Source organism: Micropterus dolomieu, linkage group LG03 (genome assembly GCF_021292245.1).
Source record: "Micropterus dolomieu isolate WLL.071019.BEF.003 ecotype Adirondacks linkage group LG03, ASM2129224v1, whole genome shotgun sequence".
NCBI classification, from domain to species: Eukaryota; Metazoa; Chordata; class Actinopteri; order Centrarchiformes; family Centrarchidae; genus Micropterus; species Micropterus dolomieu.
This window is the reverse complement of record NC_060152.1, coordinates 15226737-15238687: the sequence shown is the minus strand read 5'-3', so window position 1 is coordinate 15238687 and position 11951 is coordinate 15226737. Positions and strand designations below refer to the sequence as shown.

General features: G+C 41.0%; 1 protein-coding gene across 2 annotated transcripts in view; it reads left to right on the top strand.

The window, feature by feature from the left end:
* The first annotated feature begins 1471 nt into the window (after window positions 1–1471).
* Window positions 1472–11951, top strand: part of snx27b (sorting nexin 27b) — a 14705-nt gene continuing 4225 nt past the window's right edge. Inside the window, exons 1-10 of one of the 2 annotated variants that reach the window (XM_046045540.1) lie at window positions 1472–1929; window positions 5502–5733; window positions 6009–6201; window positions 6569–6633; window positions 6733–6837; window positions 6948–7026; window positions 8527–8690; window positions 8759–8848; window positions 9369–9518; window positions 9623–9751. In XM_046045540.1, coding sequence (XP_045901496.1) covers window positions 1598–1929; window positions 5502–5733; window positions 6009–6201; window positions 6569–6633; window positions 6733–6837; window positions 6948–7026; window positions 8527–8690; window positions 8759–8848; window positions 9369–9518; window positions 9623–9751 — 1539 coding nt within the window. In that variant the 5' untranslated portion in view covers window positions 1472–1597. The remainder of the gene's footprint in view (window positions 1930–5501; window positions 5734–6008; window positions 6202–6568; window positions 6634–6732; window positions 6838–6947; window positions 7027–8526; window positions 8691–8758; window positions 8849–9368; window positions 9519–9622; window positions 9752–11951) is intronic. The other variant, XM_046045539.1, reaches the window with a different exon arrangement.

Here is an 11951-nt window from a genome sequence, read left to right as displayed (position 1 = left end):
AGTTTGGGCTTTTTCAGAAGATGTTTAATTACAGCTACTTTAAAGTACTGTGGTATATAGCCTGTTGATAGAGATATATTGATCACATCTAGTATAGAAGTGCTAACTAGGGGTAAAACTTATTTAAGCAACCTAGTCGGGATGGGGTCTAAGAGGCAGGATGATGGTTTATTTGAAGAAATTATTGAAGTTAGTTGGTAAAGGTTGAGGGAGGCAAAACAGTCTAAACATATATCTGGTTCTACAGCTGTTTCTAAGGTTCCTGAGTTTAGAAATAAATTGGTGCCAGTTGAATTTTGTTTCTAATAGTTAGAATTTTATCATTAAAGAAGCTCATGAAGTCGTAACTACTGAGAGCTATGGGAATACTTGGCTCAAAAGAGCTGTGACTCTGTGAAAAGAAACCTGGGGTTGTTCCTATTTTCCTCTATTAATGACGAGTAGTACGCTGCTCTGGCATTACGGAGGATCTTCCTATAAGTTTTAAGACTATCTTGCCAAATTAAACGAGAATTTTCCAGTTTGGTGGAACGCCAATTCCTCTCAAGTTTCCGCAATATTTGCTTTAATTTGCGAGTTTCAGTATTATACCATGGAGCTAACCGTCTTTGTTTTATTATTTTCTTTTTTAGAGGGGCTACAGAGTCAAGTGTCATTCGCAGCGAGCCTGCAGCACTATCAACAAGATGATTGATTTGGGAGGGACTGAAATTAGCATAGGAGTCCTCCGTTACTTTGTGACTTGATAATGAATTTAGAGCTGATGGAATTGCATCCTTAAATTTAGCTACAGCACTATCAGACATACATCTTGTATGTGTGTTAGACTGCGACTCTGCCTCCTGGTCTCAAGTCTGGGTTGTCATGGATTTGGCCCACTAATAAACTTGGCCAGATTTCTAGAAATGAGAGCTGCTCCTTCCCAAGTGGGATGGATGCCGTCTCTCCAAATCCAGAAAGTCTGCCAATGATCTACAAAGCCCACATCGTTTGCTGGACACCACGTCGACAACCAGTGGCGGAATGACGACATGCATACATGTCATCACTGGTCAGATTTGGCAGGGGTCCAGAGAAAACTATGGTGCTTTCTGTGGGAGATGGGAACTCCCTTTGGGCTGGACATTGGGCTTTTTCACTTTGCAAACCTGTTACATGCACAAAAAAACTCAATAAAGGAGAGTGATTTGAAGACCCCTTATTATTTCTCTTATTTTCAAATCCCAATGTTGACAGGTAGGCTATGCCCTGACACCTTTCCCGATCCACAGATTTGGAACCACTGTGTTACAATCAGACTTGTTTATTACATTGCTAATTTAGTCGGGAAATAACAGACTGACTCTCAGCTTTCCTGAATACAATTATGTGACCTAGGAGCCTAGGGAAATCTCCGATCAACACTGAAAAAAGTCTGAAGTGACCCACATGGAACGCTTCCTGGGGCGGTCTCAAGAATCATCGGACTCTGTCGGCTATTTCCGGTGAGCTTGGTCGGTAAGCTAGCCAAGCTGATTAGCCTGCTGCTACCAGCTAATGTTTGTAGGATAATTATTGTTGGCTGAATTGGAGTGGATGATACAAATAGTGTAGAAAAATGGCGGACGTCGAGGGAGAAGGGATTTGTTCATCGGTTCTTCCGTTGCCTCACCCTTCCTCTCGTAACGGCTCCGGTAGCGGTAACGTTACACCGGGCACTGGCGGCAGCTGCCAGACGGCAACCACCGTTACTTCAGGCCCACGGCTAGTTCGAATAGTGAAGTCTGATTCGGGCTATGGCTTTAATGTGCGGGGACAAGTTAGTGAAGGTGGGCAACTTCGGAGCATTAACGGGGAACTGTACGCTCCACTGCAGCATGTTAGTGCTGTCTTACCGGGAGGTGCCGCCGACAGAGCCGGTATTTCGAAGGGGGACAGGATTCTTGAAGTGTAAGTGACTAACCTTGGTTACTGTCTTAGCTGAACCAAAAGCACTTCATACGTAACCCACAAATGACTCTTTAATCTCAGAATGATTGTCACTGAAAATCAAAGCAAGCAGGACGTGTGAGCATCATTCACTGCCTTTGAACTGGGACCAGTGTCGGGCACCAAGAAGCCTGTGTGTGCATGGACTCTCATACTGGTCCTGCAGGTTCATCCTAATGAAAGGAGTGTCTGTGTGTGTCAGGGAGAAAAGATCCAGGGATCATTAGGAATTCGTGTCACACTGAAACCTATCCACTCATCCACAGCATGCCAAATATTCTCAAGTCACCTCTTCATATCACTGTGGCCAGATGCAGTGCAGTGTGAAGTATTTCTGCATTGCACACTGCACCCATTATAGCTTGCTTTGCCTACTTTAATCATGAAGGTTAAAACAAGGCAAGTCATGTGATGTTACTATTAGTGAACACTTGAAAGAGAGAGAGAGAGAGTGTGTGTGTGTGTGTGTGTGTGTGTGCGCTGCATTAAGAGGTTGTCCTCACTAGTATGCATGGAGATTGCTTGCTGATGTTAGGCTCTGTTGCTATGGAACACTCAGCATACAGCTCAACATCAGTACTGGTGGTGCTTCAGTGTGGCTGTTTCTGTGGATCAAGGTGATGCAGAAAAGGAGGGATGCCTTCAGTTCAGTTCTGATTGGCTTCACTCTCTAAACTTCAGCATCTCATTGGCTGGCTTTTGCACACTGCTTTGTTAATGGGTGGCCTGCAGTAACCTGGCAGTTTGTTGACCCCGTTATTTCTATGTGCTTGTATGCAGGCATGTGGATATATGTTTGTGTGTTTGCACTTTTAGTTAATTCCTTTGTCAGTTATTTTGGCCAGTGCAGTCCTTTGACAATCGGCTCTGTTCATTGTGATGAATGTTAATATTAGTGTCCATGTTCATACCTACCCTTTTGCACTAGTTTAGAGTAGGCTCCAACTGATAGTGCTTTACTAGCCTCATTCGGGAGGGTCTCATCTACTGTGTGTCCCATGCAGCAGATAAGACAGGCCCAAATATGACTAGATCTTTACACATTCATTGCTGTACTAAGCTAAAAATGACTTTTGATGCATGGTGTCTTTTCCCCTTTCCAGTCAAGGCAAAGTTATATGTTATATGTACACAATAACTACACAGTGGAGTGGTGTACTTTGTGCAGTGGTATAGAAGCAGGAGTTGTTTGTAAATGTGCAAAGTATTGATTGCATAGAGAATGCAATCAATACTTTGCACATTTACAAACAACTCCTGCTTCTTAGCCTTCGATTCAGAATAATCTATAGTGCTTGACCACTTTTTTCCGCCTCCTTCTTGATGAGATATATATATATATATATATATATATATATATATATATATATATATATATATATATATATATATATTTAAGTGATGCACAGCTTATGTTCTGGTAAATTTAGCTTTTAGCGTGTGTATGTGTGCATCTTTGTGCATGCGTAGAGTGCAAAATAGAAGATATAATCAAAATAAACAAAGATGTTAAGTATTATCCTGAGTTATAAAGTCAGGAGAACTGAAAATATGACACACAAGAAAATGTCTCTTAAAAACTATTTCTCATACACAGAAGTGCTGATGGTGCAAGTGCAAAGGCCACTACATCAGGTGCTTATTATATACTCATAAAGCTAGAATGAAAGAGCTGCCAAAGTGCTTAGTCTGTACTTTGTGTTGTAGGAGACATTTGTTCTTTTGCCCACTACACCTGCAAAATTATTTTATTTGTGTGTTTTTTTTTTATTTCTTCCAACATAATCATATTTCTTCACCCAAATAGGTTTCAGCTTTGCTGTGTGTGCCCTGGCTTAGAAGGCCTCCCTTGACCTGCTTGCATGTGAAATTATCACTTGCCATTGAGTTACTAGTTATTAGAGAGCTTGTGCCAACTGAGCTTTAGCCGTGTGTCACCCTGCCAATGTAAGCCATGCTGTGACATAATGGCTGACATTACGGATCAACTGTCAGTCACGAGTTCTATCTTAAGCATGTATAGTATACATGTTATAAAAATCAGCAAGCAGGACTGCTTTATGGCAGTATTGTATTTAGCATTTCCGCATTCTTTCATCAGTGTGATAAAGTGTGGTGTTTTGAGTTTGTATGTTATTTAGACTCTTTACTCTTTTTTTCAATTTTTTTCCACCTCCCATTTATCTTTCAATTTTCCTATGCACTGTTGTCCCTGTCACTGCTAAATCCACTGTGAACCTAGGGAGGGAGTAAACAGACATGTGACTTCTGATAAGGTTTTGCCAGGTGATATCACCAGTGACAAGGACATGATGCCTCACTGGTTTCCCACTTGTGAACACTGCCAGTTGTGTCCAACTGAATGAAGATTGTATTAAAAGGAGGCTTAGCACATACAAACCTTTTACAAACAGTTACACCCCTGGTAACTATTAAAGCACGTTGGAAATTTGCAGTCATGGTTAGACAGTGTGCAAATGGAGAACAGGGCTCGGCTGGTAGGGAAAGCAGACATGACGAGTTTTATCTGTCTGAGAAGTTCAAAGTATATTTTAACAACACACTTTTAAAAACGGGGAAGTTGTTGTATTAGAAGATCCAATGCTACCTTTGACTAACCACTTGCAAATTGCCATGCAAACTAAGATTAATATTTTCCCCAGGTTGTTGACTGGGTTTTGTTCAGATTATGCAAATGAATAACATGTTACATTTCAGGTAGTCTTTGGGAAAAGTAGAAGTTAGGCCAACCTTCATTCATGCTAATATTTGAAAAAAAAAACAATCACAAATTTGTACAAAACATAAAGCACAGAATACTATAATTTATTGATTTGTATGTGATGCTGAGGGTTTTTTTTAGAAGAGATGCTGTGGCTGTTAAAGCTAACTATGGTGTCATAGTGCTACAGCACTGTCATCAGCTCTGTCATGCCTCTGACACATGCCTGCCAAAGGGCACACACCCAGTGTTGCTCATTCTCAGTTGTGCTCATGGCATAAACCAAAGGTCTTATTCCTGAGGGGGATTTTGAGGACAAAGGCTCTGTCACTCTGCCACACTTTATAACACTTAAATCTCTTCCTGCCATTTCATTGAGGAGAAATGTAACGTTTAGGTCTTTCAGTAATTCCTGAGATCCATTCTGCTAAGAATCTCATAATTCAATGCATCACTGTTTCCCCCTTGAGATAAGCTAACAAAGCAAAATAATGATGAATTTTATATAACAGTCCTCACTAATACTACCTTTGTAGTATTATTGTATTTGATAGCTTTATGCTATAAGATGTGTCTTGTATTTTTACTCCTGGATGTAAAACTTTCAATATAATTTAGTCCAACGTAGATTTAGCCTCAAAATGTGCTGTAGACACAAAAACTGAATATTTTAAGCAAGACAGTATTTATTGCAGTATATGATAAAATACTGTGCATACATAAAAAATAAGCTCAACAGCAGTGATAAAAGTGAACTACTAATAGTTTCACCACGCAAACATCTACGTCCTATCCTCCATGTTTTCAACAGTAACGGTGTGAATGTGGAGGGAGCGACCCACAAGCAGGTGGTGGACCTTATCAGGGCTGGAGAGAGGGAGCTGGTGCTGGCTGTGCTGTCAGTGCCGCCGCAGGAGGCCGACTGCCTGGATCCCGGAGACGACGTTTCATCCCAGTCCTGCTATGACTACTCGGACAAGCAGGCCGTCCCCATCTCTGTGCCGAGCTACAAACACACTGAGCTCAATCAGGAAAAGTTTGTGGTGGGTGCACGTATGGATGAGTGAAGGCTCAGATGGGAGTGTTACTTGGTGAATGGGTGTAGCGTAAAGTGAGGATTTTTTATAATCGGATTCAAGTCTGAGTCAAGTCACAGTATCCATGACTTTAACATAAACTCTGTATTCAGGTTTGAGATCAGACTAATGTTCCAACAAAGTATTTTAAATAATCGCTGTTGTGGTAGTAAAATATTTCAAATTTAACTTCCTGTTATTGCGTTAGGATGTTCAATTTCATTTCACTTTTTCTCTTCCAGGTCTATAATGTGTACATGGCGGGCAGGCAGCTGTGCTCCAAACGTTACCGTGAATTTGTGATCCTACACCAAAACCTGAAGAGGGAGTTTGCCAACTTTACGTTCCCCAAGTTGCCTGGGAAATGGCCCTTTTCCCTGTCGGAGCAGCAGCTGGACGCACGACGCAGAGGCCTGGAAGAATACCTGGAGAAAGGTCAGGGAGAGAGAGTACACTATTTATTAACTAGGCTCCTTACATGCTTGCTAATAACTTTTTTAAGCTGGGTCTCCGACATTGACAGCATTGTGTAGGACAGATTTGTGCAGCTGTGTTCATGAGGGAGAGAGTGTGAGAGAGGGCCGAGCGAGAGGATGTGCTGCGCGAATGCCCTCTGCAATTAAATACAATTTTAAATGGGCCTAGTGGAAAAAATAAAAATAAAAAGTCAATCTGTGGCAGTCAGCGTTGATATTGTTGCGGGCCGCCACAAATAAATGAACGTATTGGAAACACTGATGTTATTTTACTTACTTTACATGGAAAACTCTTCACCTAATATAATTTGTTTTTCATCTGGTAGTGTGCTCTGTACGGGTAATTGGAGAAAGTGACATCATGCAGGAGTTCCTGTCTGAATCAGATGAGGTAAAAAGAAAAAGCTGTGTGTCTGTGTGTGTGTGAGTCTTATGGTGGTCCTCTGCCTGTGACTCACCGTACAGTTTGTCCCTCCTTCTCATGACCTAGAACTATAACGGCGTGTCGGATGTGGAGTTGAGAATAGCCATGCCTGATAAAACCACGCTCACTGTCAGAGTTCGCAAAAACTCAACTACAGACCAGGTCTACCAGGTAAACACATACACTGGCCTGTATAACTTAACCACGACCTCCTACAGTCACCTCGTGAATGTTTTACTCTTTGTGTTCACTCTCATTCTGTCTCCCTCTTTTTTTTTAAGGCTGTGGTTATGAAACTCGGGATGGACAGCGTAACAGCCAGCTACTTTGCTCTGTTTGAGGTCATCAACCACACCTTCGGTTAGTAAGAACATGTCACTGAGCTTTGAGTTTGAATGTATGCATTTTTTTCAAAACTGAAAACGTTTTCCAGTATTGTTATGACTCCTCAGCAGCCATCCTTTTCAAAATAATCTAGAATAAACACCTTCTGCCTTTGCACGTGAATAGTCACTTCATCTGGTCCTCGCTTCCTCAAGGCTAGTGCGGTACAAGGATGTTGCAGATTTTCTTTTTTGAAAGCAACTAAATGAAACTCCATCAGAAGTAGTAGTAATTTTCAACCCATGCAGCACCACTGAATTTATTCTCTATGAACAGTGTGCTCTGTCTGTGACTGCAGCAGTGCAGTAGCAGTAAAAACAAGGAAGTTTTTCATACAGGTCATATGAGTTCAAAATTGAATAGTAAAGAATAAATTAGAAACGAAGCATTTTTCTTTATCCCTCAGTGATGTCAAGAATGCCATCCATGTTTTTATCAGTTATAGATTAGATTATCATAAATATTTGCATTCTTTCCACTGTCCAAAGTCTCTTCTTGTTTTCAGATTGGAGGAGAGACCACAGCTACAATTCTGCTTGGAGCAAAAAACAAGATGATGAATGGCCACCCTTCCTCTAGCATTCAATTCAAATTAGCTTTATTGGCATGAATGTGTAACAACAACATTGCCAAAGCATCATACATACAACATAAGAACAATCAACCCCATACATTTCATTAAACCTCTAGCATTCTCTCTCTCTCCCTCTCTCTCTCTCTCGACTTGAAGATACTTTTCCTTACATTGAATATGCATAATACCTGACGTAATGTCACAGACGTTTTAACCCCAAATACATCTGTTGGCTGCCTTTAAGTGTAGATACATTGGCCATTTACAAAAGCTTTAGAACTTGAGTCTGCCTGAGAAGCTTACTGTGCTTTCAGAACAAAAGCGAAGCGAGCGTTCAGGTGGTGAGTTTACTTACAAAGTCAATGCAAAGACGCATACAGCCGCGATTTTCTGTCGGGTGAAAATTTCCAACTCGAGCGAATTTTCGTGGGTTCTAATCGTCTTCTCACGTTGTGTGTGAACACTTGCAGCGAATGTACTCGCGCAAGGAAAGCGTTACGAGGATTAAATTTGCATTTGATCTGACTAAATCTGTTAGATTGCTTCTTGAAATTGACTCTTGGTCTTGCACCTCTGTTCTCACCTGTTGCTCTTGTGCTTGTATATCTTTGTCTATCAGTTTTTAATTTAAACAAGCGTTAATGCCAAAACAGAAGTAAACAAGGCTGAGAGTCTGCGGTCATGCTAGCAGCTCTGTGAGGCTAAGATGACAAGTCAGGGGAGTTACTACAATTCATCTTTTGAACATGCAGAAAGTCAATAGAGAAACATTAATTTAGATAAACTAGGTCTTCAAGACAGAACACTTTTTGAACACTGTTTTCTTGCCATATGATATAACTCTCTCTCTCTCTCTCTCCCTCTCTCCCTCCCTCCCCTTTGTCTGTCTCTTTCTTCTTCAGTGCGTAAGCTTGCCCCCAACGAATTCCCCCACAAACTGTATGTACAGAACTATACCTCAGCCATCCCAGGAACCTGCCTCACCCTGCGCAAGTGGCTCTTCACTACAGAAGAGGAGATCCTGCTCAATGACAACCAGCTTGCTGTCAACTACTTCTTTCACCAGGTGAGTGTCTGTCTTTGTGGCGAATGCATTTATGTGTGTGTGTGTTTTTAACGGCCCTATCTTTGTAGGCCGTGGAAGATGTGAAGAAAGGCTTCGTCAAAGCAGAGCAGAAGTCCTACCAGCTGCAGAAGCTGGCTGAGCAGAAGAAGATGTCCATGGTCAGTCTCTCATATACAGACAGCCACCACACAGTTACTCTGCTGCTGTTCCTGAACAACTTACAGAGACAGATAGAGATACTCATTGTTGTCGATACTCTCTCTCTTTCCTTCCTTCCTTCCTTCCTTCCTTGTCGCCTAGTGCTTGCTCTTGGTGGGAACTGTTGGGCTTCTGTAAATAGCATCACAGAGTACGGTCTAGACCTGCTCTTTTATGAAAAGCGCTGTGAGATAACTGTTGTTGAGATTTGGCGCTATATAAATAAAATTGAATTGAATTGCAAAGAAAACGATTATAGAAAGTGAGTGAGTTCTCTTCTGTCTGAAAACATAAATAAATCATCCTGAGAGAACCTGTCCCCACAATTAAATACTTTTATTTACCACATTTTCAGATCAGTTGGGCTGCAGAGAATAACTATATTATCTGACTGAACTATGCTTTATGGCTATAAAATATATACAAATATATTGTAGAATAAAAACACTATCTTGTTTCCTTTGCCTCTTTCTCTCTCAGTATCTGAGTTTGTTGAGGGGTTGCGAGGGCTACAATGAGATTATATTCCCCCACTGTTCCTGCGACTCTCGACGCAAAGGCCATGTCATAACAGCCATCAGCATTCACCACTTCAAGCTGCATGCCTGCACCGAGGAAGGGACACTCGAGGCAAGGGCGACTGTTTGTTAGTGTTTGCGCCTTTTTTGTAAAAACACATTTTGGATGCACAATGGAGTTGGAATGAGTGCACTAAAGCCTCAGTGTTGTTCCAGAACCAGGTGATTGCATTTGACTGGGGGGAGATGCAAAGGTGGGACACGGATGAAGAGGGCATGGCCTTCTGCTTTGAATATGCACGAGGAGAGAAGAAACCACGCTGGGTCAAGATATTTACACCCTATGTGAGTATCACACGTACATTATTACACATGTGCTATAGTACTCAAAGTATTGTAGTGAAAATACAGCTCATACAGTCATGAAAAACTTGACTTTGTGGAGTTTTGGAAGTTAATTAATCATTTGAATAATGTAAAACTGATAATCTCTCCCACGGGGCATGTTTTCAATTTTAAAGAATAATGACTTGGATAACCAGTTTCCTGGTTGTTGCCTGCAACATTCATATCAGGGTTTTTTTTAATTTAATTAAAAACAAATTTTAAAGCATCTGGACATACTGTAATTGTATTCCCGTTGCATACCTGCTCTTTTTTATAACTGTCTAAGTAAAATAAATGCTCAAGATCTAGAGAAGAGATTTAGAGTAATTGTTCAATATTTTGGGAAAAATGCTTATTCGCTTTCTGCAGAGATAGGGCAGGGCGATATTGCCAAAAACGATATAAAAACCCCATTTCATATATACTTTCATATTGATAATTATCATGATTATTGTCATTAAAGGCCGATTTTTGCTCCTGAGTCAAAGTTGAAGAAACCAGATTAATTGTGGTGTTAAACTATTCTTTATGGTCAGAACATGACAATCACTTGCCAAACAGTGGATCACTTAACAAATCTGGGGTAGGACATTGAAAACAATTGAAAATCTGTTTTTAACAAATATGCGTGAACAAAATTAAGTAAAAGTGCCAATTCGTTCATGATTCAAAATCAAACATTTATTGAACATTTATTGAAGAATTTGTTATGTTGTTATTGAGGAAAACTAAATTGCGATAATTATCATTATTGTTTTATTGCCCAGCCCTATGATGAAAGTTAGATGTGGAGGAACAATACTTCTCCAATGTCTGTACAGTACAGGTACTGGTCATATAATTAGAATATCATCAGAAAGTTGATTTTATTTCAGTAATTCCACTCAAAAAGTGAAACTTGGATATTATATTCATTCATTACACACAGACTGATATATTTCAAATGTTTATTTCATTTAATTATGATGATTAAAACTGACAACTAATGAAAATCCCAAATTCAGTATCTCCGAAAATTAGAATATTACTTAAGACCAATACAAAAAAAGGATTTTTAGAAATGTTGGCCAACTGAAAAGTATGAACATGAAAAGTATGAGCATGTACAGTACTCAATACTTAGTTGGGGCTCCTTTTGCCTGAATTACTGCAGCGATGCGGCGTGGCATGGAGTCGATCAGTCTGTGGCACTGCTCAGGTGTTATAAGAGCCCAGGGTTGCTCTGATAGTGGCCTTTGTTGGGTCTGGCGTATCGCATCTTCCTCTTCACAATAGCCCATAGATTTTCTATAGGGTGAAGGTCAGGCAGGTTTGCTGGCCAATTAAGAACAGGGTTACCATGGTCCTTAAACCAGGTACTGGTAGCTTTGGCACTGTGTGCAGGTGCCAAGCCCTGTTGGAAAATGAAGCCTGCATCTCCATAAAGTTGGTCAGCAGCAGGAAGCATGAAGTGCTCTCAAACTTCATGACCTTGGACCTCAGAAAACACAGTGGACCAACACCAGCAGATGACATGGCACCCCAAACCATCACTGACTGTGGAAACTTTATACTGGACTTCAAGCAACGTGGAGTCTGTGCCTCTCCTCTCTTCCTCCACACTCTGGGACCTTGATTTCCAAAGGAAATGCAAAATTTACTTTCATCAGAGAACATAACTTTGGACCACTCAGCAACAGTCCAGTCCTTTTTGTCTTTAGCCCAGATGAGACGCTTCTGACGCTGTGTCTTGTTCAAGAGTGGCTTGACACAAGGAATGCGACAGCTGAAACCCATGTCTGGCATACGTCTGTGCGTGGTGGTTCTTGAAGCACTGACTCCAGCTGCAGTCCACTCTTTGTGAATCTCCCCCACATTTTTGAATGGGTTTTGTTTCACAATCCTCTCCAGGGTGCGGTTATCCCTATTGCTTGTACACTTTTTTCTACCACATCTTTTCCTTCCCTTCGCCTCTCTATTAATGTGCTTGGACACAGAGCTCTGTGAACAGCCAGCCTCTTTAGCAATGACCTTTTGTGTCTTGCCCTCCTTGTGCAAGGTGTCAATGGTCGTCTTTTGGACAGCTGTCAAGTCAGCAGTCTTCCCCATGATTGTGTAGCCTACAGAACTAGACTGAGAGACCATTTAAAGGCCTTTGCAGGTGTTTTGAGTTAATTAG